This window comes from Talpa europaea (assembly GCF_964194135.1).
Source record: "Talpa europaea genome assembly, chromosome: 12".
Classification (NCBI taxonomy): domain Eukaryota; kingdom Metazoa; phylum Chordata; class Mammalia; order Eulipotyphla; family Talpidae; genus Talpa; species Talpa europaea.
Window position 1 is genome coordinate 16,104,143 of NC_140079.1, and position 26,590 is coordinate 16,130,732.

Here is a 26,590-nt window from a genome sequence, read left to right on the forward strand (position 1 = left end):
CTATCAAAGGTTAAAAATAAAGACAAGAAAAATAAACACGCTTTCCAATAACAAAAGAATCGACACTTTTTCCCCCTTAAATAAATCAGTATTAAGTTTTCCACGTAAGGTAACAAGAGTAAAAATGCACCTTGCAAAATCCAAAAACGACTCACTGAAAATGTTATATAATATATATTTATATATATATAGATATAGATCTATCTTTTTTTTTTTTTTTTTTTGATGCCATCTTTCCACAGGGACTGAATTCTGGAGCCTGGAGCCTTACCAAGGCATCTGGTAAGAGTTCAGTTTTCGTCCTTCAGGACTACTTCTAGATTTCCTAGACGTTTCAGTGAACATCCCCATATTTCTTAAAAAAAAAAAAAAAAATGTCAGTGGTTCCTTGACGACTTTCCCTTTTCCCAAGGCTCCCATCTAAGACATGTTCCGGGTAACTCACTGGAGTAGCCATGCACCACGGCCGCTATCATGCGAGGGTCAATCAATTTTTGGCAGATGGTTCTTAAGGCTGAGGAAAGAGGCCAAGGCTAGTGTATGAAAGGTAAAAAGATAAAAACACTCACATTTGAGTTTTGATTAAGTAACTGAATATCCCTACATGCTGTTTTTCCACCTCTGCTCTGACCTTTTGAGAACTGACATCGACAGCAGACCAGTGTGAGAACAATGCCGGCCCTTCTTTGCGCCTCCTGCCTTTGTCAAGCCAAATCTGAAGGAATGAAAGTTTCACACGGATTCGAATTGGAAATCCCAGCATGACAAATATCTGTAATATACAGTACATGCAGGCCACATCCTACTGCCTTCCTAACTAAGCACAAAGAAGGAAAAAAAAAACCAACACAAAAACCCTGTCCTGTTCAGTCATTCGCACACCGCACGGACTTGCTTTTTCCTACAAATTAGTGAGAAGTAAGGCCGATTGGGAAAGGTAGATGGAATCATTTGGAACAGAAATAACCAGAGCAGAACTATCTCCCCCCCTCCCTACTTCCCCTCCTGTGGCAACTCAGATTTGTCCACTTCTATAAAAGGAACAGAGCCGTCGGTCTGCTTGGGGCGTTGAGAAAGGCGGAGCCCTTTCTGCCCCAAACCCTTCCGGACAGCGTGGGGGATCTATGCTGAGCCGTCTAAGGTACAGAATAAAGACAGAATTCAATCTCACGGCGACACACCGCACTTGCAGGTAACCCTGTACAGTAATGTGGTTCCACAGCAAACAGAACATTTTCTGAATCACAGTCTAAGTTTCTAGTCTTCGCTGCTCTAAGTATTTGAAACATGGGCAGCAGCAAAGAGTTCTCATTGTTTGTTCACCCAAATCTTTACGACAACAGAGAAGAATGCATTATGGATACACTAAATTCTGAACTATGAGATCTAAACTGTGCTGGTTCTCCTTTTAGGAAACTGAATTTTGAACAGAAAGCAGTTACTTCCAAAAGAAACAACAAAAGGTAAAAAAAGGAAAAAAAAAATACAGGGGACAAAGATTAAGGAATCCCAGCAGGCAAATTCCAAAATGGGAGATTTTGGAAAAAAAAAATTCAAAAACTTTTTTTGAGGGGGAGAAAAATAAATGCGCACAAAGAAGGAAAAAAAAAAAAAAGGGAACACAACAAACAAACAAAAAACAAGGCACAGAATTTTCTGCAATCTATCTGAACTAAACCCAAGCATCCAAGTTTGACTTGGTAGGTAAAAATCAAAATAAAAAACAAAAACAAAAACAAAAACAAAAACCAACTAACCAATAAAAAAAAAGAGGTGTCAAACAGCAGAGTGTACTTTTCAAAGAACATTTTTTTTTTTACACAGCAAATCCCAAGCCTTCGCAGTCTCGCACCTTTCCACCCATTCATTAAAAAAACACACGAATTTCTCGCAAGTTCCAATATCACTGTCTCTTTATCATCTAAATAGGGCCAGTTGGACACCTCATTGAAACAAAAAGGCTGATCTAGATGAAGTACTCTTTCTTTTCTTCGGAGTTGTTCTGTCCTCCTTCTGCATTGATTATAGCTGTGTCTGCGTCTGCTGCGTCATCGGCTCCTTTGGCTTCATGAGTGAAGTATGTACCTGAAAGATGAAGGGGTAAAGCACCGTGACTGTCTGATGGCCTCTGTGTAAAGTGGTACAGAGATGGCAACTTGCTTTATGGCCATCATCAGCCGAAGTGGTGTGCAGGCAGCAGAGGGGAAAAAACAATTGGAAGGAGAGAGCGAGGTGGGTGAGACAAATGGGGATCCGGGGGTTCCAAAGGCACCACTCCAACTGAACCGCTGCGATATAATTCAGCAAATGAGACATTAGAGCAGTGATTATGACCAGAGGATGTCAGCAGAAGAAGACGTGAGTGGGAGCTAAAAATGCAGAAAGCTGGAGAGCTGCTCACTAACGTGTAAACAGTAAACGCCCAGGACCAGTGACCGGTATGTGCACGTACATGGTTAAAGACCAAAGCAAGGAAGAGCAATTAGCCAATAAATGAATTAGGGCCCTGATGGTGTTCTATTGTCATCTCCAATTGTTTATCTGAGCCAGTGTCTCCGTGAATCGTTATTGCCTATTCGTAAGCGAGCGCGTGCTTGAACTCGCACAGGTAGGTTTGATTTTCGCCTGCTTTCCGTTTCAGAGTGGGGTTCCAGATTGAGATATTCTGTGGTGTTCTAACAGCCGTAATCAAGGTGGGGGATCTGCCTTCAAGAAGGAGCATCTCTCCCTTAGGATATGACTCGAGCCCGGACCCGGATTCATGGATTTGCTAATCGGCACAGCCACTTTATAATGACAATCGACAGAACATGACAGTCGGCAACACTTTTAGCCCCGAGTCCCAACGGTTGACATGGAGAAACACACGGACTGCACCTCGGTGTGATGTAGAGGTGGAGCTTACACTGCCTGTGGTAACCAAGTGACCCTGTCCCCACAGGGGATGCTGCATTCTGGGGGATTCTTACGTAAAACATGCTGAACATCACCTACGGTTTCAAGTTCTCAAAGGGACGGTTCTGAGAAGGCGGGGCGGCACCTTCCCCCTCCCCTGTGGTACAGCGCTACACCCCTCCCCTGCGCTGCGCGGGCCAGCAAGATCTGTCCTGCTCTCTGACCTCCACAGCCTGCTCCCATCCGGAGGCAGAGCCTGGGCACAGGGGAAGGGACAGCCGGTGTGGAGGGCTCCAGACCGCTTTACACTCCAGATGGGCACTCCGGCTCCTAAAAGGCGGTTGTCAAGTACCTGGGGCCTCCGCTGCTGTGCTCCCGGGACTGCCTACAATGGCACTGCGGGCCCTGGAGTTAATGCTATAGAGCAGCCCCGCAAGCTCATTGCGCAGGGCTTGAGAAAAACAACTGGGAAAGACAGGGGCCGACAATGAAAAGGAAGAATAAATTACCAAGAGGGGAGAAGAGGTTTGGAGCAGCATGGGGCAGAGGGGGGAGCATTGGAAGAGATGATTGCCCATCCAGACTGCACAGATAAGTGTGATGATTAATGGCAATTTAAATCAATTGCACTGATAATTTTAAAAATACATATTTATGTGGCTTTTAAGGCACATCAAACCAATGAAGGATTCCAGCCTGTGTGACCAGCTTACCCTGAGTTTGGGCCCCCGGGGCACAGCGAGTCCACTTGCTTCCCAGAACGCAGTAGGTTTGGGGCACACTCTGTCCGTGTTTATTGTTTTGGGGTTCACGCCACACCTCGTACAGCATTTGATAATTTTTACTCTATCCCCAAGTGTGGATTGTGGGATCACAGATCTATAAAGCTTTATATTTAGAGAAAATCCAAATCAAGGAGTGCTACTCATCAGCTTGCACAGTCCTAATCAGCAGCTGCTAAGATTGCTGTTTGTTCCGCTCCGGTTTCCAGAATCAAGTAGGCTATGTGACCATGTAAACCAAACTGCCTATCAAGGACACCGGAGCCAAGTCCCCAGAGGCGGGGGCCGTGGAGACGTGAGTCTCCTGCCTTGCAGAGCACCCTGCTTACCTTTATGTCTGGCAAAATAGCGGCCCAGAATGATGAGCAAGCACAGCATGGCGAACACCACCACGGCCACGACGCCGCCGATCACGGCGTGATCCACCGCGCGGATGGAGCCTTCTTCACCTGCTCGGGAATCTGTTGAAATCAGAAGAGGAACAGGGATGTAGCGCTCATTACAAGACACCAGACGCCCTGGAGACACTTCCTCCAGGGTCAGAGGCCACCTTCTCTTTTAATGGAGGAGTCAGAGAGAACAATCCAGATGGATCAAGTTACACAGGCGGGAACAGACTGACCTGTCCAGTGCTGAATTGATCTGTTCTCCCCACAAGGCAATTTCATTTACAAGCAGCATAGGCGCACTAATGTATGTGGAACAAGTGCAGGGAGCAGGGAGGGAAGAAATGAGTCTATTCGGTCCTGGCCTGGTCTTAGCGTTCTCTATCTGTGTCCATTGCAGATCCTATTAAGGATCTATATAGGGGGTGCTGGGAATGGCACCTTCGGGCAGGGACAGGAGCGGCAGGGTGTAGGGGGTTAGCTAGAGTCTCTTGCCAGAGGTGCCCAGTGTCTGATTCCCTGCTAGGCACGTGCACAGGGAAAGTGAGTTGCTCAAAAGCCACAGCTGCCTAGAGATAAAACAAGGATTATAAGACTAAAGACAAGTGACATGTTGGCTACATTTAGGATGTGTGAGGAGTAAGCCTCAATCTAAAACCTAAAAACCTATTTCAAAAAAGACAGCAAGGAATAATTGTCCATTGCCACAGACGGTTTTTAGTTTATTTATTTAACACTTCGCGATGCAATTAATTTTCCTTTATAAGCATCACTCCCTCAGGATGTCTTCTTCGACTGAGGAACGACATGTTTGGCTGGGGAACAACTCCAAAATGAACCCAGAATGAGCCATGGCGATGCGGAATGGATGTATGGCTGTGTAAACAATTTTAATTTAGGAATGCGGCTACATCAGCCCTTGCTGAAGTCCTAATGGCACCTGAGATTTATAATGTGGTAAAAAACAATTATTCTCCCGTTGATTAATACATTAACATTTTGGAGTGGAAGCTAAACCATTGTCTTTTTTTTTATTGAGTCAAGTACGACACCTCCATTAAAATGATTTACTAGCTGTACCTTACAATTTAAGCACAGCAGCAACAGAAACGGTAAAAATCTTTTAACTTTACATGATTTGTGAAGTCATATGTGAAGGATTTACCATTTAAATCTTTCAGTACAAGAAGCACATGGCCTATAAATCTGTCCCCCTTGCAGTTGCTGGACGCCTAAGAGAAATGCATTTCACCAGGAAGACTAAGAGTGCAAATTCAAGTCAATTTTTAAGAAAGATTTATCTCTGTCTCTCTCCAAAGAACAGAGCAAATCTCTGAAGCCTCCACCTCTAATAATATTTGAAGTTTATCGATCAAGTGTACAGATCCGTGACAGCTAAAGGTAATGGTGCTCTTTTGAGCTGAAACCTGATACAACGCTTTCAGCAGGAGGGCATGATTTACACTTTCTATCGATATTTCCAATTCTGCTCTGAGATTAAGTACTGAAGGATGTGGGGAAATAACTTGTGACTGAGGGTTCCACGAAAAGTGCTTTAATTAAAAGACTTTAAATTAAAAAATGAAGTATTTAAAGTGTTTCATTAAGTTACCTTCGAAAGGACCACAAGCCACCCCTCCCAGGTCCGGCCCCAACCAAACCCAAACAGAAATGCCAAAGCCGAGGTGGCAGCGGCTTGCCCGGGACAGCGGGATGATGGGAGTTTAATTGGAGAGTGGAAATGGGTCGGAGGCAGAGAGCACTGCAGCCAATTAGCTCGCTCTGTGATGTGCGAGCCCCTCCAGCCACACGCCTAATAAGCTCAACCTGAAATGTGGTGGAGAGGAATCTCCCTCCTCTGCCGAAAGTGGCGTCAACTGCAGGTGCAAGAGCCCCCACTGCCTGCAAAGTCATTTCAACCGGGCGGACCTCAGCCACAGGACAAGCTTGGGGAACTGAGGCACGGCCCTTGGGGGTGACCTTGGATGCGGGCTATCTGCTGGAGGATATGGTACTTTACACCCCAAAGGCACCTCAAAAGTGCTCCCAGGGAGACAAACCAGAAAAGAGAGGGAGCTGTGTTTCCTTAGGGCAGCTGTCCAAATAGGGGAGTGGGTGGGAATGAGAATTAACTAATCTCTGGTTGCTCTGAGCTTCATGCTGATTGAAAAATAGGGGTCTTTTAATTAATTCCTTGTCTTGGAATTGGGTGAGAAAAAAGGTGACAGCAGCGATCGAGGGGAAGGTTAAGTGGGACCTGCCCGGGAAGACCAAAAACAGGAGGAGAGGCTGCCAGAAACAGACCCTTCCTGTCTGGGGCAGGCAAGCTCAAGGCCGCTGGCAAGCCTGCCTCCCTGAGTCTAGGCACAGGAATACTCTAGAAGCTTAGGGGGAGAGAGGGAGGGAGGCGCGAGCAGAGTTCCGATAAAGAAAAACAAAAGCAGCTCGCTGGGCATGTCACCTGTGGGACTCAGTTCCTCAGCCGACACCTTCATTTCCCCCCATTAACATGGAGCTGAACACTCCGGGTGCTGCTCTCTCCCCCGGCAGTTGGCCCACACTGAATTCTGGGTGCTAGTTAGCCTCCCCGCCCCTCAAGGACACACATATTTTACAGGTACCTATTTATAAGGAGGCCCTCTCCGGCTATCTCTTGACACTCACTTTGATCAGAAAGTTTACTACCAACAGTTAATCACCGAGACATTTTTTCTGCCTTCAATTACTGTGCACGGACACAGAAGGGAACCGATGCTTCATTTACAGGAACAGCGCAGTTGTGAGCTGCCCGCCGCCCCTTCTCACCCCTAGCCTAGCCCTGGCCACAGGGGAGGTGCTGACAGAGTCTCCCATCACAGCTCCGAGGCCTAGAAGAGCATCAGGGTCCTGTTCAATCCAGTCTTTTCTTTTCTTTGCGTGTGTAGGTGGGAGAGTGGGCTTTCCGAGTGCCATGGGTCGGCCCAAGGTACCGGTGGGGGACAGGGTGAGAGCTGGTTCCTACTGACAGGGAAGATTGCCTTCCCCAGGGCTGGCGCCTTGCTCATCGGATGAAGCAACAGCACAGCTGCTGGGCCAAAGGCGCCAGGCCTGCGGAGCAGGCTGGGGGCTGAGCCTGAGCAAAACAGCTGCCCGAGGGGCATTGTTCCAACTAAGTCCACTGGTTGCTCGGCCTTTCTAGTTCCGTTCGCAAAGCTAGAGTTCTGGACAGTTCTGGAGAGAAACTGCTTCTCAAGTGAAAATCTTGGGAAAGTCTAGGACTTCCACCCTCACCCAAAGATCTGCTACTCTTTGGGTGCAGAGCCTTTTACACAGATCTATGCATTGCTGGTTCCCCTGGGGACACCCTCTGCAGATCGCAGCCTCCTTTTCTGAATCCGGCAGAGAACCCCCCGAAGAGCAGGGCTTTGCCACTGCCCGCAGGTCCTACCCTGAGCAATCAGTGAGGGCAGGTATAGGCCGCCCTGGTTGACATGACTGACCCTCAGGCAGATAGACCTGCTCAGAAGGTGGTTTTCCTGTTCTTGTTTCTGGGACTCACTTTGCCTAATCACCCTGCAGAGCAGTGCCCTGTCAGCTCGGTGCATGCTTATGGCATAGAGGTCCTAACCCTTGAGGAACCCTTCCTTGAGGAAACAAGCATTTGAGGGGAACACGGCTGGCAGGAGCGAAGAATGCTTTCCAAAGCATCTCCCGAGTGACCTCAGATAGCTCAGGCCCCGTCAATCTTGGGTCTGGCTTTTGGGAAGTGCTCAAGGCCACTGGGGGTTGGGGGTGGCACCGTCCTCCCTGCCTGCACTGCCCCACCCTGCAGCCAAGGCCTGCGCTGAGCAGACCAGAGTCTCTACCAGGACTGAGCAGCTGTAACTACGCAGCCATGGCGAGTGAGCTTTTCTTTTGGTAAAAAGCTGGACAATTTGGCTCCGGGTGAGAGTTTACAAACTGCCAGCAGAATGCTGAGTAGGCCACATTGCTTAGGCTGCGGCTTCAGTCACCCTGCGTCTGCCTTAGCACCTTAGAAGCTACAAGAATAAAACACTCCAAAGACACTCCCAGCGGGGGTGCTGGGACTGGCTCAGCTCCTCTCTCTACCCCTGGCCAGGCCGCCTGGCCCCGTAGGCTCCTCCTGGGCAATAGGCAGGGGGCGCTCTAGAGGCGGTGGTTCCTAGAAGGAAGAAAGCCAAAAGGTCCTGGTGGACCGTCCTTCTCCTCCCCTCTCCTTCAGAGGACTCCTCCGCTACTGGCTTCCCCTGTTCAAATCTTCGCCAGCGCCCTCCTTAACGCTGCTCTGCAGTCACGCTGTCTGTGTTAAACTGGGCTCGGCAACAGCTCCCTGTTTCTATGGCTACTTTACCACCTGGCAGGGGCCGCATGACACAAACTGCCATGGGAATGCCTTAATCATGGATCTATGATAAGCCTGGATGGCTCTGCTGCCAAAGGCAGGGATCCACGGGCAGCCAGGGAATGGCCAGTGTGTCCCAGACAAGCTCCTGGCAAGCGGGACTCTGGCTGAGCAAGTCACTGAGTGGATGCTGCCTGCCTCGCGGCTCGGCTGCAGGAGGAGGCCGGCTTTTTGCCAAAAACGCACCAAGTTTTCCATCCCTGGGAGCTGAAGTGTGAACCAGCGACACACAGCACAGGGCAGGGGCCCTCCCGGGCTGGCCTCCCATGTTTCAAAACGCCCCTGCCTCCGGCTACAAGGTGCATTGGAAAACTTGGGAGAGGCAGGCACTCCCCTTGAATGCACCTATCAATGCTACGCTTCTCGCTGGTTATCAACTGCCCGAGGTCTCATCTTATAAATTGGTATTTCCAGGGATCTCAGTCCGCTGCCTCCTATTTACTGGACAATTCAGATGCTTAACCTCCTGCAACTGCTGCCTGTATGGATGACTGCAGGACAGTGAGTCTTGTTGACTATTCACACCGGCTCTGCCACCGGGCTTCCTTCTAGTCTCCTCCTGGGCTGAGGGCTTGCTGGACAAGTCCCTTTAATGAAATACCTGTAGAATCCTTGTTTCTAATGGAAGTACTGCCTCCCACTTCCTCGGGCTGGGGTTGGGGGGCAGTTAGTCTATCCCCGAGGAAGTTTAGTGACTCTGATGTCACTCGCTGCTTCTTCTAGGAAGAAACAGAAAGCCTGACAGTGGATTTTCCAAATTGGAGGCAAACCCAAAATCTGACCCCAAAGACAAAACCCAGCAAACAAAAAACCCCAGCAGCATCTGAAAAATGCCGCAACCTGTTCTCATCACCTATTGTAGTGCCCGTCGTGGCAACAAAAATAAGTGTGCATTTTAAAAAGCACAACTTTATTACTGAAGGGGAACAAACTGAATGGCATGCGCTGACAAAATGCCACATTATTTGCTAATCCTAATATGTTATTCTTCTTTAAGATTTGCTTTTCTCAGCACCAATTCAATTATAGATGCTACAAATCCTTCTGACATTTAATTCCCTCTTGTCAGAGAGTAGTAAATGTATACAGTACATGCACAGCTTTCCCATTAAGATGTTAATATATATTGGAGCACACTAGCCTCTATGCAGCATAACCTTTTCTTCCTGCCTTCTTAGAAAGTGGATGGGAAGGAATAAAATCACAAAGATTCCCACACGGCATCCCAGGTGTCTAGCACTACCCTTCAGCTGCATCTAAATCTAGCAACATAACTGCAGCTACACTAACATTTCAAGGGAACTATGTTAAGCTACTTAAAGGAAAACTGCAGTCACCATCATCGTGCCGCCCAGAGCTCAGTAGACGCTCATTTAAATTATTAATGGAAGCACAGCACACGACTGCCTGGCTGGTGTCACCTAGGTGATCAGGACTCGGCTCTCTGTCACTGCCCGTGCAAACCTCCCGAGAGAGATAGGAGATGCGGGGGGAGCTGGGATGTCACTTCCCATGACCTGCTTGAAAGAGCACTAGGTTTCCAGCTGGGCTCCACGACTTTTCTCCGTGACGTCAGGCAGGTAGCTGACACCTGAGCCACTGGACATAACCATGGATGTTACGGTTGTTTTGTGAGGTTGATGTGTTGTCAAATGTTAAAGCACACCTCTTACCTAGGGCTTGGAGCACGTATCAGAGGTACCCCATGAGGATTTGCCCAATTTAAAGAAGCTACACGAAAGCCCAAGGAAGGCTTTATTCCAGCTCTTCTCACTGATCAGCTCTTTGGGGGTGAGGGTGGTGCTGCTCACTCAGGCAGTTCTAGGAGGTAAGACGGCCCATAAGCACCTGGTGAGGCGAAGTCATTGGGCCCTCTTTTCCTTTACACAGAACAGCATGTAGTGGGACTGATGGCCTTGCTGTTCTACTTGGTGGCTGAGGCTGTGGCCCTGCTGGCTGAAAACCACCGAGGCCACGCTATGGTTAAGGTATAGCACTTGAGTATCAGAGGCTAAATGCTTGTTGTCAGCTAAATGTGAGAACGAGTGGCCATTTTAAAATGTTGGTTTTTCTCCCTTCTCAAGTAACTTGACTTAATTTAACCAACAGTGGACATGACAGGATGCAACCCTCCTGAGGCAGTTCGCAGCACCGGAGAGACCAACGGCACAGTCATGGTCCACTCCACTCACCTCACGAAAACAAGGTCTGAGATGTGTGATCGCTGTTGCATTTTAAGTAATAGGAAGGCACTGAGGATGATACTAGAGTTTTCCTTAAAGGAGTATACATCTGATAAAGAGGACAGTGTTGTCAAGTATTTCCAAACATACATTTCCCACTAGAATCTCTCTCTGGAGAAAGAGGCTTCAGTGGACCTCAGGCATTGGGGGTGTGAGGAGGATGGATTAATGAATATGGTGAAGTCACCCCAAAGCAGTGTCCAACCTGTAGAACTGGACTTCACATTTTGCATCTATAGCAGGCCGACTTCATTACTTTGGAGGAAAAGTTCCTAGTTGATGCTCTTCTTCCTCCCCATGGCAAGAGCAGTGGCATGTTGGATTATGGGAAGATCAGCAGACAGATGACATCCCAGCTCATAGTGTGCTAATGTCATGGAGAGGCTGGCGAGGGCCTGCTGCCATTTTTCAGTCTGTTGTCTTGTACAAAATCGAACCTTAAAATAAGGGACCCTAACTAGTTACAGTTTTTGCAGCCTGACACTTCCCCTACAGCACAAAGGAACATCTCAGTGGGAAACCGATCCCATGATCTAGGGCAGTCAATAGCACTGGTAACATCTGAGCAGAACTACAGTCTGAACTTGACCTGGCACTGCTGGGTATTTCCATGTCAGCCCACCCTGGCTTACACCTGAAGCACTCTGGGAGGCTGAGGGATGCGCAGAGTCAAAAAATGTCCAAGAGGAAAAAAAGAGTGTTTCCAAGAAGACCCCTGAGCAAAGGGGCTGTATTTCACAGGGGGATGGCAGCCACGCTAACCCCAAGTCCCGCAGCTCCTGGGGAGGCGGGAGAGCCCCTACGTTGGAACTTTAACGGTCTCCAGAGCAGACCAACTGGTAGACCAACTGGTCTGCTCCAAGAGTAGACCAACTTCTTGAGTCCTTGTTTCCTCATTTGTAAACCAAGACCAACAACCCTTCCCTCTAGCAACCTCACAGGGTTCTCCTAAATTCCCCCCAGGACTGGGCCCTTCTCCACGGGCTCGCCAAAGGCCTGCCCCGGTGGTGAGCAATTCAGAACGAGCTTCCATCCCTCCTCCAGCCCGTCACTTGCTTTCACATGACCTCGTTTCATTTTATTCACAGCATTTGTCATTGTCTGGCGCTGTCTTGGGCTTCGAGCCCGTCTCCCTCACTGGCACGTAACTGTACAAGAGCAGCAGCCATGGCAGCCCAGGGCCTGCCTGGACTTTTTTGCTGCTGCATCCCTGGTGCCCAGATCAGGGCCCACGGGAGGGAGGTGCACAAGCAAGAGTAGTGCCGGAGTGCACCGATAACGTGTGAAACTTTCTGAGCTGGAAATACTAGAGGAACAGGGACAAACCCACACCATGCTGCAGATCTGGGTGCTACCGCCGCTGCGTCTACACAGTCCGGCTGCCTTGTGACGTTTCCTTTACCACCACCATCATCAGTCTACCCAGGATGTGAAATACCCTGTCCGCCAAACTTAGGCCATACTTTGCATGGGGGCCGGTAAGGAAATGTTATGTTTATTTAACAGCTTCTCACACCCATTTCAAGCAAGTCCAGCGGACATTGAGGGCACTCAAATGACCAGATGGTCCTAAATCCCATCCCAGAACAGACCATCTGGATCCAAGGGCCTGTGAGGGCTTCCGTGGTCTAAATGTAGACCAAGCCTGGAGCCCATGTTTCCTGTGTAATCCATTTAGGGGACTAGGGTTGGCGCCGCTAGGTGCCTCCTCAACACCTGGCTTGGAGAAGCCAAGCCACCGAGAATACACCCTCTGCCCATCCTTGGCTACAGAGTGGGCGGGAGATGTTAACGGATTTCTCCACATCACTCTCTCCTTTGCAGGGGAACAGTGGAAAGCACATTTTGTGGACGCATGACAGCTCAGGAATTTCTCGTTGGTGTCTCTGCTTGAAAAGCAGAAGATGGATGGGTTGCTTTGATTGTGCCGGAGGGCCCTTTCCTGGCTCACCGTGTATTCTCCCACTACACTCCACTAACCAGTCCCTGAAGGTCCCTCCATTGCTAAAGGGAGGGAGGCAGTTGGAGACTTTTTTTCAAGTTTTAAAATAAAATGGAAGGATAAATATGCTTATAGCTATTCTATTCCACATGGGTGGCAATAACCACCAGCTGTCACCAGGAAACAGCAGATGTAATTGATAAAACAATTTAAAACTCTTGTGGATCCATCATCAATAAAGTTAACACCCAAAAAAGTAAATGAAAGGGTTCAAAGTAAACTGGATAAGCTTCCCAGGTCTGCCAATAATTAAATCACTGAACTACACACGAGCATAATTTTTTAATGCAGATTAAAGAGGAGGATCAGCTGGGCAACTTGCTTTGCTGGGTGAGGATGGAGTACCATATGTCGCTTATGAAACTGTCATTAGCCGAGGTAGCAGTGGTGCATGGGGAGGTGGGGGGCAAGACAGACCGTCACTATTTCAAAGGAAATCCAGGACATAACATTTACTCATAATAAGGAAAGGCTCCCTACCCAGATGAAGCAGGGAATGGACGGTAATATTATTCATTACTGCAGTTTAGCATTAAATGTGCAACACCTACTCTAATTTATTGATGGACTGTTTAAGACGGGTGTTAACCTGTTTGTCTTGTAGTATAATTGAATTCAGTCTCTAGGCTACAGAAATTTGAGAAGTTCATCCTTTCTCAATCAATATGCTCCCCTTCAGTGACCCATTTCAAGACAGCTTCATAAAAAATAATGTATTTTGTTTTAATAAATTTAAACACTATGACAGCTGCTCAATTTTTATTGGTTGTTTTTTTTCCCTTCAGATGTCTCTTTGCTGCCGAGGGAAGCCAAGTTCACAATCAATAGTAATTGATTAATCAGCATCCCCTTTGAACAAAGGTGCTAATCAGTTTTTGATTAGTTCATCAAAGCAGATGTAAAGGCAGCCCAGCCCCTGCCCGATAGATCATCAGTGTTCTACATGACTTATGGCTCCTGAGCAATGTATGACCGCAGCCTTCCTGGAGGGGGTGGAGAGGGGGGCGACATAATTATTAATTTAGCCGAATTATTATGAACACAAACAGTTGTTGGTTTATTACTCCTGACTCGGGGGTGATTGATGGAACTGCAGCAAGGCTGCAACTGACTCGGTGCGGAGCGGAGAGAATGAAGTAGTCCTTAATTGATGATGCTGGGGGAAAGAGTGGATGGCTGGCTTAGTCCTATTTTCCTAAGGAGGAGAAAAATTACTTCTCTGTAGCAGAGTGATCTTTGGCTAATAGGCTAAGGATCAGGGTGCAGGAGAACTTGGGGCTTTCTGAGGATCCTTGAAAGACCCACCTGCCAGGCCCATGGCGTCAGAGCTATTCTATTTAGGGTCAGGGTCAAAGCTGAGAGCACAGATTGCTCACATCAGCATTGCACTCCAAAGAGGGCACGACATTACTACTTCTGCTTTAAAAGAAAATCAGGCTAATGTTTTTGTGACTCCTCTAAATACATCACAAATAAGAGGCAAAAATAAACACTCCCTTGACAGGCTGGCTCTCATGGCTTCTATTTAACAATCTAAATTCACTGGGATTCGGAATTCATTTATTCCTCTAATAATCAGGGCCCACCACACAACAGGCAAACAGCAGTGAACAAAACCAATATGGCCTCCTGGAGCTTCTGCCATGTGGGAAAACCCAGCAAGCTCTGTCAGCTAAGCTTAAAAGGGGATGTGCTGTATAACACAAAATAAAGTCTAAAGTTTGACAGAAGCATATAGTAGGCAATAAATTCAATGTATTTTGTAAGACGGGTGGGTGCTACCTTTTTCTCTCACTGGGTAAGCTCAGCCTCTCAACCCCCATCGATTCAAGGAGCTGTGGCATAATCTCTCTGAGAAGGAATAGGGAGCCCTTCTTTCCGACAGGCTGGAGTAGGGGCCCACAGTCCCATGTCTTGGTTTCTCCACTGAATTGGTGAGGAAGGGGCCTTCCTTATTGATTTATGAAGAAGTGACAGATCAAAATGTTTAAGAAGCTGTGCCGGTTGGCGGTGAAGTCCCACGACATCACGGGAGCTCATATAATTGTTTAGCTCTGACCATTTTAAATCTCCTCCCCCCTCCCTTTTAGGATATGCTTCTTATTCTGGATTAGTAACACCTAAATCCTGGAATCAAGCATGAAACCTACTTTTGCAAGAGCTCAGTGTGCTGTGAAAAAGGTCTGAGGTGGATAATTAGTTTACATCATGGTGTGTGACAAAACAATGCCTCCCCCCCCCTTCCTCGCGTACCTCCCCACCCCCTACTGCTAAGATAACTATGACATGGCTTTTCCAGCCTGTTCCACAGAAGTAGATGGTCAACATCATGTGTTTTTTTTTTTTTAAATAAAGATCTTGTCTCATAATCCAACATGCTTAAACTGCTTTGTAATGCAACAATTTTTTTTGCTCAAACCATATCCAGAACATAAAAATGATTTTTTAGCTGAAGCCACTACACATAAGGTGGTTTTAGTCCAATTCCAAAGACGGCTTGACCTCTACTGCATCAAGGGCATCAGCCCCACTCTGAAATAGACATGCCGTCACCATCCTTGTTTGATGTGGGAAGAGAGGTGGGTGGGGAGGAAGAAAGTGTTAGTAACCAATTGTCTTAGTGTCAAAATCCACAATTGCTAATTGTCCAGCCAACCAAATGGCCAATCTGTGAACGTGGACGGAGCACCCACAGGTTGGACACCGCAGCGCCTTACCTAATGACTAGCCCTTACCTGAGAGGTCCTCACTGTCCAGTTCTTCTGCGGAATTGGGCAACTGAGTAAGGCCTTACAAGTAAAAACAAATCGTTTTTCTTTTCATTCCTCAAGGGACATAAACAAAACACTTAAGAACTGAGGATGAATTTCTTAAAAAACATGAGCCAAATCTCTTGCTATCACTCTCTCTTTTTTTTTTTTTTGATAGCTTGAATGTAGTCATCTGTCAGTACGTTTCTCCAATCATTTCATTTTGTTATTGATACACAATCGAGGCAGAAAGATTCCTCAGTCTCCACTTTCAAAGCACATGAAACATGAAGGTGAATGTTTAAAATCACTCATTCATAACAGCATGCAAAAAGAAAAAAAAAAATAAAGCCTGATTGTTAGCTGTCGATGTGCTGATTTATCTCTTAAATACAAATATATTTAGATGTTACATACTGATGTATGTACGTTTTATTTTGCATTTTACTGCAAATTGAAATCCTTTGCCAATACTGACAAATACAGTTCATTATCAATTTACGATGATCTTGGATCACTTATTTCAAAATGGTGCAGCATCTGCTAACTGCAGATTGCAGGTTATGCCTTCATCAGAAAGTCTGATTCACAAAATGATCTTTTTAAAAAGAGAATTTCAAAAATCAGTGGTATTCCTGAAAAAAGAAAACCCTCAAAGCTGAAAAAGCAGTTAGGTCAGGAGATAATCAAGGAGGGGTTTGAAGTCTGGGAGTTACCCGGATGTCGCCACCTGGCCGGCTGTGGCAGCTCTCAGCTGGCTCGGATTGGAATTAAAAGAGGCAGAGAGGGAAGCAGGCTCACAGTGGGAGGCTCACCTAGGGGAAGGCTTCCAGGTCCTCATGCTTTACTTGCAGGTTGATCCTTTAATGGCGATTATGAAACACCACAAAATGTTAGACAATCCGGGAGGCCTTTACTTGCTCTTTGCTGTTTTGCTCAAAGTCCCATCTGATTGCCCTAGGGCCTCTAATTTGTACCCTTTGCTAAGACTGCTCGAATGGGATTGTCACTTTTGAAGGTACTGGTGGACCTATTACATATGAGTTTTGAGGAGGGAGGACACGTCTTGGTTTTTCCATGGTTCTGTTCTTTTAGGGCCAAGCACCAAGTCTACTCCAAGTATTTGCTGAATTAATGATTGGGAGTAATGCTCAGTGAACTGCCAGCCAGAGCATGAAAGCCACCAAAACAAATGCTCTGCAAACAAACAATGTCAAACTGATTGCACTATTTAAAAAAAGAAAGCAACAGAATTAACAGAAACACTCAAGGAGAAATAGTCAGTAAAAGCTTAGCTTGTGCAAGTAATGTTATAAGGGAGTCAAATGAGTATTGATAGCCAGCTGGGTGTTGTGAAAGGGAGATACCACATTATCAGTTCTCGAAGAAAGCATTTCCATCAGGGCCCTCGGGTGCCAATATTCAAGGTCAGGTGCCAATTAAAAAACGGTAGGATGTTGAGTCCACACCAGTTCCCAACCTATGGATTTAGGCAACTAAAGGGAAAACAAGTAAGTAATACAATGAATCAGAGGCGACTGAGTAGGGATGCCATCCATCTGTTCTGCAATCGGATTGGCTGAAAGTGTTCCTGTTTCTAATAGGCTTAATCCTTAGTATAAAGACTGATGAATACAATTATTTGAATAATTGTTATAAATGGGTAACATAAAGCAATTCTTTGTAGTTAATTATGAATTCGCAGTTCTCAGAAGGCTAATCCCTCACTTTTCTGTGGCCCAATGAGTGTCAGAGCGTTCTACATACGTGCTCGGCGCCCACTGAAACATATCAAACAAGGATGTTTCTAGTAGGTAGCTTTATTGCTGAAGGTTTGCTTCCTTGGGGAGGGCATTAGAGAGCTAATTTTAAAAAATAAAGATAAATATGCTTACGAAATATCGTTGATATGCAAAGTTTCCTATTAAAAAGCAACAGACAGTTGATATACACCTCATTAAAGATGAAACTGTCATTTTTAATGGCATAAATTTAAAACTACAGCAACTCGTCTGGAATCTGCTGTTCAGATGACATGGGAAAGTGGGAAGCCATTTAGGTTAGTGGCGTTAAATTTGTTTTTGCACTACTATTGTCTGTTATGAATCTATAGTGCTCTGCTATAGTCGGACAACTTCTGAATAAATATAATTAGGAAGAGTTTACTGGAGCCCGGCGTGTATAAGCGAGGACAAGCAACATTTACATCCTAAATGGTTTTTGGTTTAGGTAGTTTTCTTTCATGTTAAAAATTATACACCTCTTATTTTCTCACAGCAAAAAGACAAAGATACATTTTTATGAAGCAGTGAATACTCTTCGAAGGGAAATTTTCCAGTTGAACAATGAATGGGGAATTACTTCTTGATTTTTCTCTTTAAACTTTCCTATCAGCCACTGAAGTTCTTCCTTGTCACTTCTAATTAAAATGCATTTCTTTAAACTTTGTTAAGTGACTGAAGGTTTACTTTTGGCCCATGTGGGATTGTGGGAAGCAATTACTAACATTCTGGGGTGCAAACGTGATCAGTTAAAACATGCACTCTGTCTTTTCCTTGGAGACCTGGGCTTCACCACCGTGCTGTAACATCCCGCACGCACCCTAAGCCTCCTCAGATTTAGTGCTTTTGCAGCTGTCACTTGTCCTTCTCAGCAGAAATCGCTGGCATCTAAAAGTGGTTTGATGTGGCCATCTTAAATCAGGTTGAGGAAAAACTCAAAATATTAGAAACAATAAGAAATCCTACAGCGATCTAAATAAATTCAAGGTGAAGGTCAAGTAAAATGAAAACCTTTGTGGGTTCAGTTCATCAGCGTTTCATTTTTTTTTTCTAGTCAACTTCCAAAGAGAACCATCCAATCCAACCTCTAGGAAATAAAAAACTGGCCCTAGTACCGATCCCGTTATGAAAAAGTAGGCGAGGGTCTCTCTCTTACCTAAGCAGCACACATCTGATCATGGGCCGTAATATGGAAACTGTTACTTCCATCACCAGCCATAAGAGTTCAGACGCCCCCGGTTGTTTTAAGCTACAAGCTCAGTCATCCTGTTCTTCCTGCTTTGTCAGCTTTTGTGGGATTTTTCCCTTCGTCCCATTAGCAGAAATTTGGTTCACGCCGTTAAACAGTAGCACATTGTCTCCAAACTGCATATCAAGGCTGAAACGCAATCTTCGGGTCCTGCAGCCACTCGCACACCTCTTTAGCTTTGTTCTTGAGTAGAACACACAATGTCTGCAGAGTCCCTCGACTGAATGACAGCCTTTGAATGCCATTGTCGTGTGCTCACACAGAGAGATGTGCAGAGAGGGACACACACAGATGGCGGACATAGAGGTTGTAATAATGCGCACTGCTGGCTATTTTTCTTTCAAATGGGCTACAGAAAATTTTCCCCGCAATCGGACAGAAAGCCAGATAAGAATTTCATGTGCTTTTAGAATTCTATCATGACTTGCGCTTCTTACAATAGAATCAGTCAGGGACGGGGGTATTCGTGAGGGCAGCTATCTAAGGGAGCATGGGTCTAGCGCAGGCTAAACATTTTGAAACCAAAATGTGAGAGTAATATATTAAGAGGACTTCCCCGGCTGGGCCTGACCACAACTATACACTATATAAAAAAACTATTTAAAAACTCATTGGGGATATATGAGTTCATGAGATCATCTGCCTCTAAGGTACAAGAGGTATAGAGGAAAAGGACAGGTAGACTTGAAGATGATGCGATAGTGAGGGAGGGACAGAGGGAGGGAGGTAGGGAGGGAGGGAAATAAGGAAGAAAGGAAGGAAGGAAGAAAGGAAGGAAGGAAGGAAGGAAGGAAGGAAGGAAGGAAGGAAGGAAGGAAGGAAGGAAGGAAGGAAGGAAGGAAGGAAGAACCTTAAACCCAGAGGAAGCCAGCTGACTGCAGTGCGGCAAAAGCACAAGCACTATTCCAGACCATGGGCATGCTGTCACCCAGACCCTCACATCAGGAGGGGGGTGGGGGAAGGGAGAGGGGACACACAGGGTGGAAAAAGAACAAGGCACAAGACACTTACAAAGAAGCACCCACATTTGAGCAAACGAACAAAAACCACCACGCACACCCGCACATCAATAACCATTATAACACCATCCGTGCTGTAAGTCATTCATGCATTTCCGCCATCAGTGTCGGACCCTGTGGCCCCAGGATTTGGTAGAGAGGGTTTTTTTTTTTTTTTTTTTTTTGCATCGTTCAACATGCACACATAACATAGGATTCTTCCTGTCTGGGTCTTAAGGATGAGCTCCAAAAACACAAATGCTCAAGATCCTTAGTCAGAGAAGATCCCTCGGTCACCCTAGTCTAAAACACCCCATCCTTCCGCTCACATTCAGCTTTACTATCAATTAGATCCCTAAAAACACACTGTGGCTGATGCTTGTTTGGTTTCTTTTTGGAGAAAATCCATTTGATTCTGAGTCATGCCCATGCACTTCTAACCTTCTGATACATGCTTATTCCAACCAAATATTGGTAAGAGCAAATGGCCAACATACATAAACAGCTGGAATACTTCATACATACTCTAGCAACACAAGCTTGAATAAAATATTTTAATGAGTCTTCAAAGGGAAAGCTTTTTGTAAAGTTACTTATTTTCCTTTTTACAAAAGAAAAGAGAAATCTGGAAGGAAATCCAGTCAAAACTTTTAAGACCAGTGATCACAATTGGCTGACCTAATATGTCTTGTCATTTAAGTTGCCAAGTTATCAAACCACTTAGCATTTCTCTAGGCCCTGATGTCCATAACGAACATCTAAGATCGTTCTCAAATAGGAATCTAAGTCGAATGGTTGTTGCACTAAAAAAGCTCAGGTTGAAGTATAATTTGCTTGAATAAAGTCAGCTTGAATAAAGTCAGTTCTGTATCTTCATTGCTTGGAAAATCTGATCTCCTGCCTTTCAATTTCTACCATATTCTCCTGCCTTTCAATTTCTACCTTATTCTATTACCATTTCTATCCTGAAAGCTGACCTGGAAGATGTTTTCCCTCTGTTGAGTAAATTCTAGATATTATTGTGGCTTTCGTTAAAGCTTTTTGCTGTGGGTTGGTGAGTATGGTGTTGGAAATAGTGGTGGGACCCCTTTGTGAGGATGCTCTGAGGCTACTTTTAGACAAGTTGTTGAGAACGGATTTATAAATGTATTATATTGGAATCAACCTGGGCTATCACTTCTTTCCTTCTGCTGTTAAGAATCATAGATGTATCTATTCTCACTTCCTTTTTTTCCCTCCTCAAATCTCTTGGTTCTAAATCGCACTTGGGCACCACCAATTGATAACTATGGCACTGTCCCTGAACTAAGGCAGCGGTGGTTCTTCCCAGTACACAGGCATCACAGTTTTCTCCCCTAGTGCTCTTAAGTCCTGTTTTCCTAGTGTCTCTTTCTTGTACCACAAAAAGAGATCATCATCACTTTCTCTCGCTCCAGAGATAAAGAACTAATGAAAAATAGTATCCTAATATCAGCACTGGCCCCTGAGTCAACTAACTCTTCAATTTTCGGCTCAGAGGACTCCAAGACCTTCATCCAGTAGAATCACATACGTACATGGATTTTACTGAAGGGACCTAGGAAATAGAACTCTGGAGTCTTAGGAGATACATGATCAATATTTCTTCAAAGATCTCACAGAATTCAGGAATCTTATGGTTACATTTGACCTTGGAGTTAATTACAGGAAGCTCAGAACTTAAACATCTTAAAAGGAATAGAACAAAATCTGTTGAACTACATTAAAATAGCCTTAAAGCTTCGAGAATAATCGATAAAAGTCAGGAAGTGCTCAATTAATGATGAAACCTACAAATAACTAAGCTTAATGGAGTGCAATGCCTGAGATGTAGCAAGCACGATGGGGCACTACCTTAGGAAGTGTAAGTTTTATACTTAATTGATTTCTCATGATTGTCCATGGATGTGGCCCTTGACCTTCTTTTACGGACTTTTCCCTTTATGCCAATGACAGGGAAAGGCAGCTGTAGTGGCAATGGGGGGAGATGTTGCTCCATATCTAAGATTTCCTGATGGGAAAGCAGATCTGCCTGCTAAGCATCCAGGCCCCCCCTTCAGGGACAGCTTACAGAGGACAGGTTCTGCTTAGTGATTTCTAAGCAGGACATCCTCCTGTATAGGAGGATTTTAGGAAGCCAGTTTGGGCTAGAAGGAGAGGTGTCTCTAAAATGTAAATGAACACTGTAGGGTTGGCTGACCACCTCTTGTCATTTAAATGATCAATTTTAATGCTGTTCAACATGTAGAGATTTAAGAAGGCCCTTTGCTCACTAATTCCCATAGACTCAGTTATTAAAATGCAGCCCATTTTTTAACTAACATATCTTTCTCCAAACACGATAGTGCCAGGGTTAAATTTAAGTAATAAAAGTCATATACAGATGACACATTATTCTAATTTTCTGATTGGAGGGACAAAAAAAAGTTAATAGACATTCCAACCTAAAAGTCAGTGGCAAAATTGGGAAAAGGAGCCACATTTCTCCATGCCGCCTTCAAAGCTTTTCTCACTGGGTTTTTACGACTTTTGGCTAAAATCGTAACCAGCTTTTTAGTATTCTGTCTAGAAGCTACCGGTATATGAATGATTTTTTGAACGTTCTAGTTAATGTTAAAATTTACGTATGGTTTCCTTCCTGGTCTGGAGCTGTTTCCTGCTAAATGTTAGTATAAATTTTTATGCTCATGTAGGAGATTGAGAGTGAACAAGGGGTCATACAGGTCAGTGCGATTAGGAACATACTTAAAAGAAAGAGCCATGATCTTCCTCATCACCACCTACAAGTTTCAACTGGATCTCCGCCCTGACCTGGCCTTCAGTCTCAACTGTGAAGTGAACACACACCTCAAGAGTTCCCAAGACTCCAGCCGATCAACCAAGAAAGCAACTGGGCTGTTAATTCAGATGCTACCAATTGAAAGCAAATACTAGTTTTTTGGGAAGTCCCGTGCATTTCCATACTTGGTGGAGTTACAGAAACAAGGACTGTGTACAACGGAAAACTGCCATTTCAGCCAGCCAGCAAAGAGGCGGCCTCGGCCGAGACGGCAGCCATTGGCTGTTGAACTCACAACAGAAATGACAAGACCCGACATCCTTTCAAGTCTTAAAAATTATAGTATATTTATGAGATCAGTCTACTTGAAACGCGATTTCCCTTGAAGACTACATTTCTCTTTTTCCCAGGCTTGCCTTGCCTCTCAGCAGTGCTGAGAAAGTAGATAAACAGTAATGTGATACCAACCGTGAACTGCTGGTTCTGTCGTCGCCGATGTGTCTACAGACGGGAACAGAGGATTGGAGGAAGGGAAGAAACAGGAGGAACGGCATGCAAAAAAAGGGAAAATGGAAAAAAATGGAACAGATAATATATGAGCAAGCTTTCAAAGAACATCGCGTGACAAGCAATAATAAATGAAAAGCAAAAAGCATTTGAAGTGAGTTGCACTGTTTTAAGACATGCCTTCAGCTCAAAGCTGCGAGCCAGTGAGGAAAACAGTAAATTCTTTGGTTCTGGGGGTCTTGCCAGGAGACAACTACTCGCTAGTCAATCGTCAGGGGAACATGCAAAGTGATGAGAAACACCAGTGCAAACTCAGTGACTGGGAGCGGGCTCTTCAGGCATGAGGCTCAGGGCCGTGACAGAAAAGCTCAGTTGGAAGGCTGATTAAACAATGGATTCACACATTCAAACATTGCCTTTGTTTTAACCCAACCCACCCAGGCACTCCTTCCTGACTGCCAATTAGGTGTCACTGAATCACTCGCACTTTTAGGCTCCTTTATGGTCGATGCTCAGATGCCTGTGGGTGAATATATGAATTCAAGTTTTCCATCCCGTGTTTTATCTCAGCAGAATTCAGCTGGAAAGTTCAATTAAGGGGGAGGCATCGAGAATAGTCTTCAGATGAGTTTTCGTACACACACACGCACGCACACACGCACACATGCACGCATGCACGCACAGCACTAATCCATGGGAGCAGAAGTCTGTCATGGAAACACCCAGGTCTGTACAATTTGCCAAACGCCATTTCTGATCATGTGACATTCCAAAAATGAAAGCATTCCGCCATCCCTTTGGCTCACGATTCAGAACCACGTTCACGGGGGAGCTGCCAGGAGCCTGCCTTCATGGCCGCCTTAGGAGATAGCGTGTTCTTTCTTTCATTGCCAGATGCACTTGCTGCGGATGAAAGTGTGCTCTCTTTCTTCTTCCATCTCTGATGCTGTTCAAGTTTTCTGCTCCTTCTACCAGGCTGCAAACCAGGCTTGCCACCCTGGCGCCTCTTCACAGGAAATTCCTCAAGGGGCTCAAAAAATTGTCTCTTTATTTTTGGCAAGAGGGAGAGTGGGATAAATATCTGACAAAATGCGGGATGACATTCTTTTTCCAGAGTCGTTTTAACACCACTCTTCTAGCCAACTTCACTCCAAAGTCGCCCATCTGGCCACGCTTTAATTTTCAGTTCTGTGCCTCTCAAGTACGTTTCCTTCCTCCAGCCCCTGCTGGCCAGAACGGCGTGCTGATGCCCACACCGCAGAAGCCTTCGCTAGCGGGGGTGGGATTCTGGAATAAATCTGCAAGTGGCTACCTGCCCCTTTTTAGAATGCAGGTTTTTCGCTGGTAATTATTTCCCTGAGTCCTGGAGACTCCAGAAGACTCCTTCAGATCTGACACAGGCAATGTTTAAATGCACCGGAATGCCAAACGTAATTTTGGGGGGGCCAAACGAGCTTGGTGCTTCTTATTTATAAATGTGTCACGTGAATTCACACCGGTGTTCCCCGTCAGTTGGCATGCTTTCCTCAGGACCCTAAACCTTCAAAAAATTACAGCCCTGAGAAGGGCTTCTTAGAAGGAGCCAGAATTAACCAGAAGTCTGACAGGTCACTGCAGCTTAATATAACTTAAGGCTGAGTTTCTGAAGAATTGATGAAAGAAAAAACATAAAACACACCGCATAAGAACACAATACTTACTTACAAGTCAAGTCTGTATGCATAAAATAATAGTAAAAGAATACCAAAAATTGTACAGTTGAAACATCTCTACACCAGATTCTCATGACACAGTTGACACATCTCCTTACTTGAAATAACCAAGTCAGAGTTAGTTTGAGGTGCTTTCAATTTGAGGGGCAAAATCAAATGCACCTTTGTACAGACACACTTACATATGCATGTTCATACACTTTATGGTTAGGCATTGGCTCGTTTTCAAAATTAAAAAAAGCAATAAACACTTTGGCTCGTTATTTTTGTAGCAGCACTTGTTACATGCTTAATTTCACCAGGTAAGTAATTAGCATAAAATGAAAAGAGAGGAGGGAGAATAAAACCCAAGGGTTAGAGTCCTCAAAAATAACATCTTTGCATTAACCAAGTGACTCCAATTTATTGTCTTCCTACATCACAACATTATGTCAAGTTTATGATGAAATTAAACCACGTGGAGCCGGACGTCAGCTCCCGTGGGGGTACCAGAACATAAATGAAGGGCAGGTCACAGTGCAGCTTGCTCCCCCATTCTGGGGGGAGGGAAATCCATCAATTGCACCCACAACGGGAGGAAAAAAGGAATGTTTAGCAGGGAAAAAAAAATGTTCTAAAACAGTTAAAAGCAAACACACGTTCAAGTCAAACGACACAGTTATTGCAGCTGGACACAGCAGAGCCACTCAGCTAGGGGTCTACTCAGCCACGGCGGCAGAGACGGGGACACAGCAGAAACACGGGGCGGCCACACGGTCCAGAACAGGACTGAGGATGTATCTGGGGAGCGGCTGATCCCACTTCTCTAAGAGCATCTGGTGCGCTATTGGAACAGAGGCTATTTCAAGTCAAGAATTAAAAAAAAAATTCTTTAGAAGTCACTTTGTGCTCCCTGCAGGAGAGCACTGTGACAGGATCTAATTCTCCTTCATAATTGCATTATGACTTCATGCAGAAACCACAGACACCCTGGCTCTGAAGTGAGGGTTGCTGTGTGAAGTAGGATTTATTAGGGTGTCTTAATCAGAAGATTGGTGAGATTTGCAAGTCCACCCCTGTGAATCAACTTGTGGGGTCACTCTATTGTTTGATACCATTCTATGGGTACAGGTCAAATACAAATAGCCAATTTCCAATGTAAGTTATAAATGCTGTAATTAACTTAAAAAATGAGAGTGTCTAATTGCCCTCACAAAGGCTTTTCTAAACTTCATTTTGGCGCTGCCTTCAAAATATAATCTTTGAGCTAGTTCCAAGGAAAAATAGGTCACAAAAAGTTAAGACTTATGGTGGTGTCAGATTATGAAATTAAGACGGGCTCACTCAGCTACTGTCTCTATTTTAATTTTAATTACAATGAGGGCAAATTTATCATACATATATTTTATATGGTCAATGGAAAACAATTACACGTTCTTGCAAACCCAGTAAGTGTGCACAAACTTAACAGGCATTCTCTAGCTGTTTTATGAGTATAATCAAAGAAGGTATCAAGGGCAGGGCCCCACACTGCTATTTGAAAAATGCACATCTCACTAAATATTGACTTCTCTTCTTAGTCTACCGGCCATACAGTTTATGGGACCCTCTGTTGAATAAATTAAACATTACCTAGATTTCGTGTTGCAGAATGAGATGTACAAAATGAAAGGCTCTGAAGACGTGTGAGATTTAGAGACACTAGCCATTTAACCAAATAGCCCCCCCCAAAAAAAAAAAAAAAAGATGACTGCATGAGAGGCAGCTGGGCAATATTTAGTTGAAACAGTCATGTGTAAGCTCCACTGTGGCACATTCTAATCCTTTCATATGGATTCTCTCCAACTTAGAATTGTTCACTGAGTGTGACAGACTGGGGGTTTAAAACTAATCCATAAATTAGTCCGTGGTCTCAAACACAACGGGTACCATAAATGAAAATGAAAATCCTAGAACAAAATTAAATTCACAACCTTAAATACTTTTTCGTCTCCAATTACTCTGCGGTGCTCTTGCTTTACAATGCACATTCCCTGCTAGACTACATGGGTTTTGGGGGGGGGGGTGTGAGTGTCAGGGAATGGGGTGTACATTAAAAAATGCACAG

At 45.1% G+C, this 26,590-nt stretch overlaps 1 protein-coding gene across 6 annotated transcripts in view; it reads right to left on the reverse strand.

The window, feature by feature from the left end:
* Nucleotides 1-1,966: 1,966 nt before the first annotated feature.
* The window catches only part of CADM1 (cell adhesion molecule 1), a gene marked incomplete at both ends in the record, with an annotated part of 314,928 nt that continues 290,304 nt past the window's right edge, over nt 1,967-26,590 (reverse strand). For 2 of the 6 annotated variants that reach the window (XM_084251255.1, XM_084251253.1), the window contains 4 exons: nt 1,967-2,085; nt 4,007-4,138; nt 15,446-15,499; nt 22,754-22,786. In XM_084251255.1, coding sequence (XP_084107381.1) covers nt 1,967-2,085; nt 4,007-4,138; nt 15,446-15,499; nt 22,754-22,786 — 338 coding nt within the window. The remainder of the gene's footprint in view (nt 2,086-4,006; nt 4,139-15,445; nt 15,500-22,753; nt 22,787-26,590) is intronic. The other 4 variants (XM_084251257.1, XM_084251254.1, XM_084251258.1 and 1 more) reach the window with 2 other exon arrangements.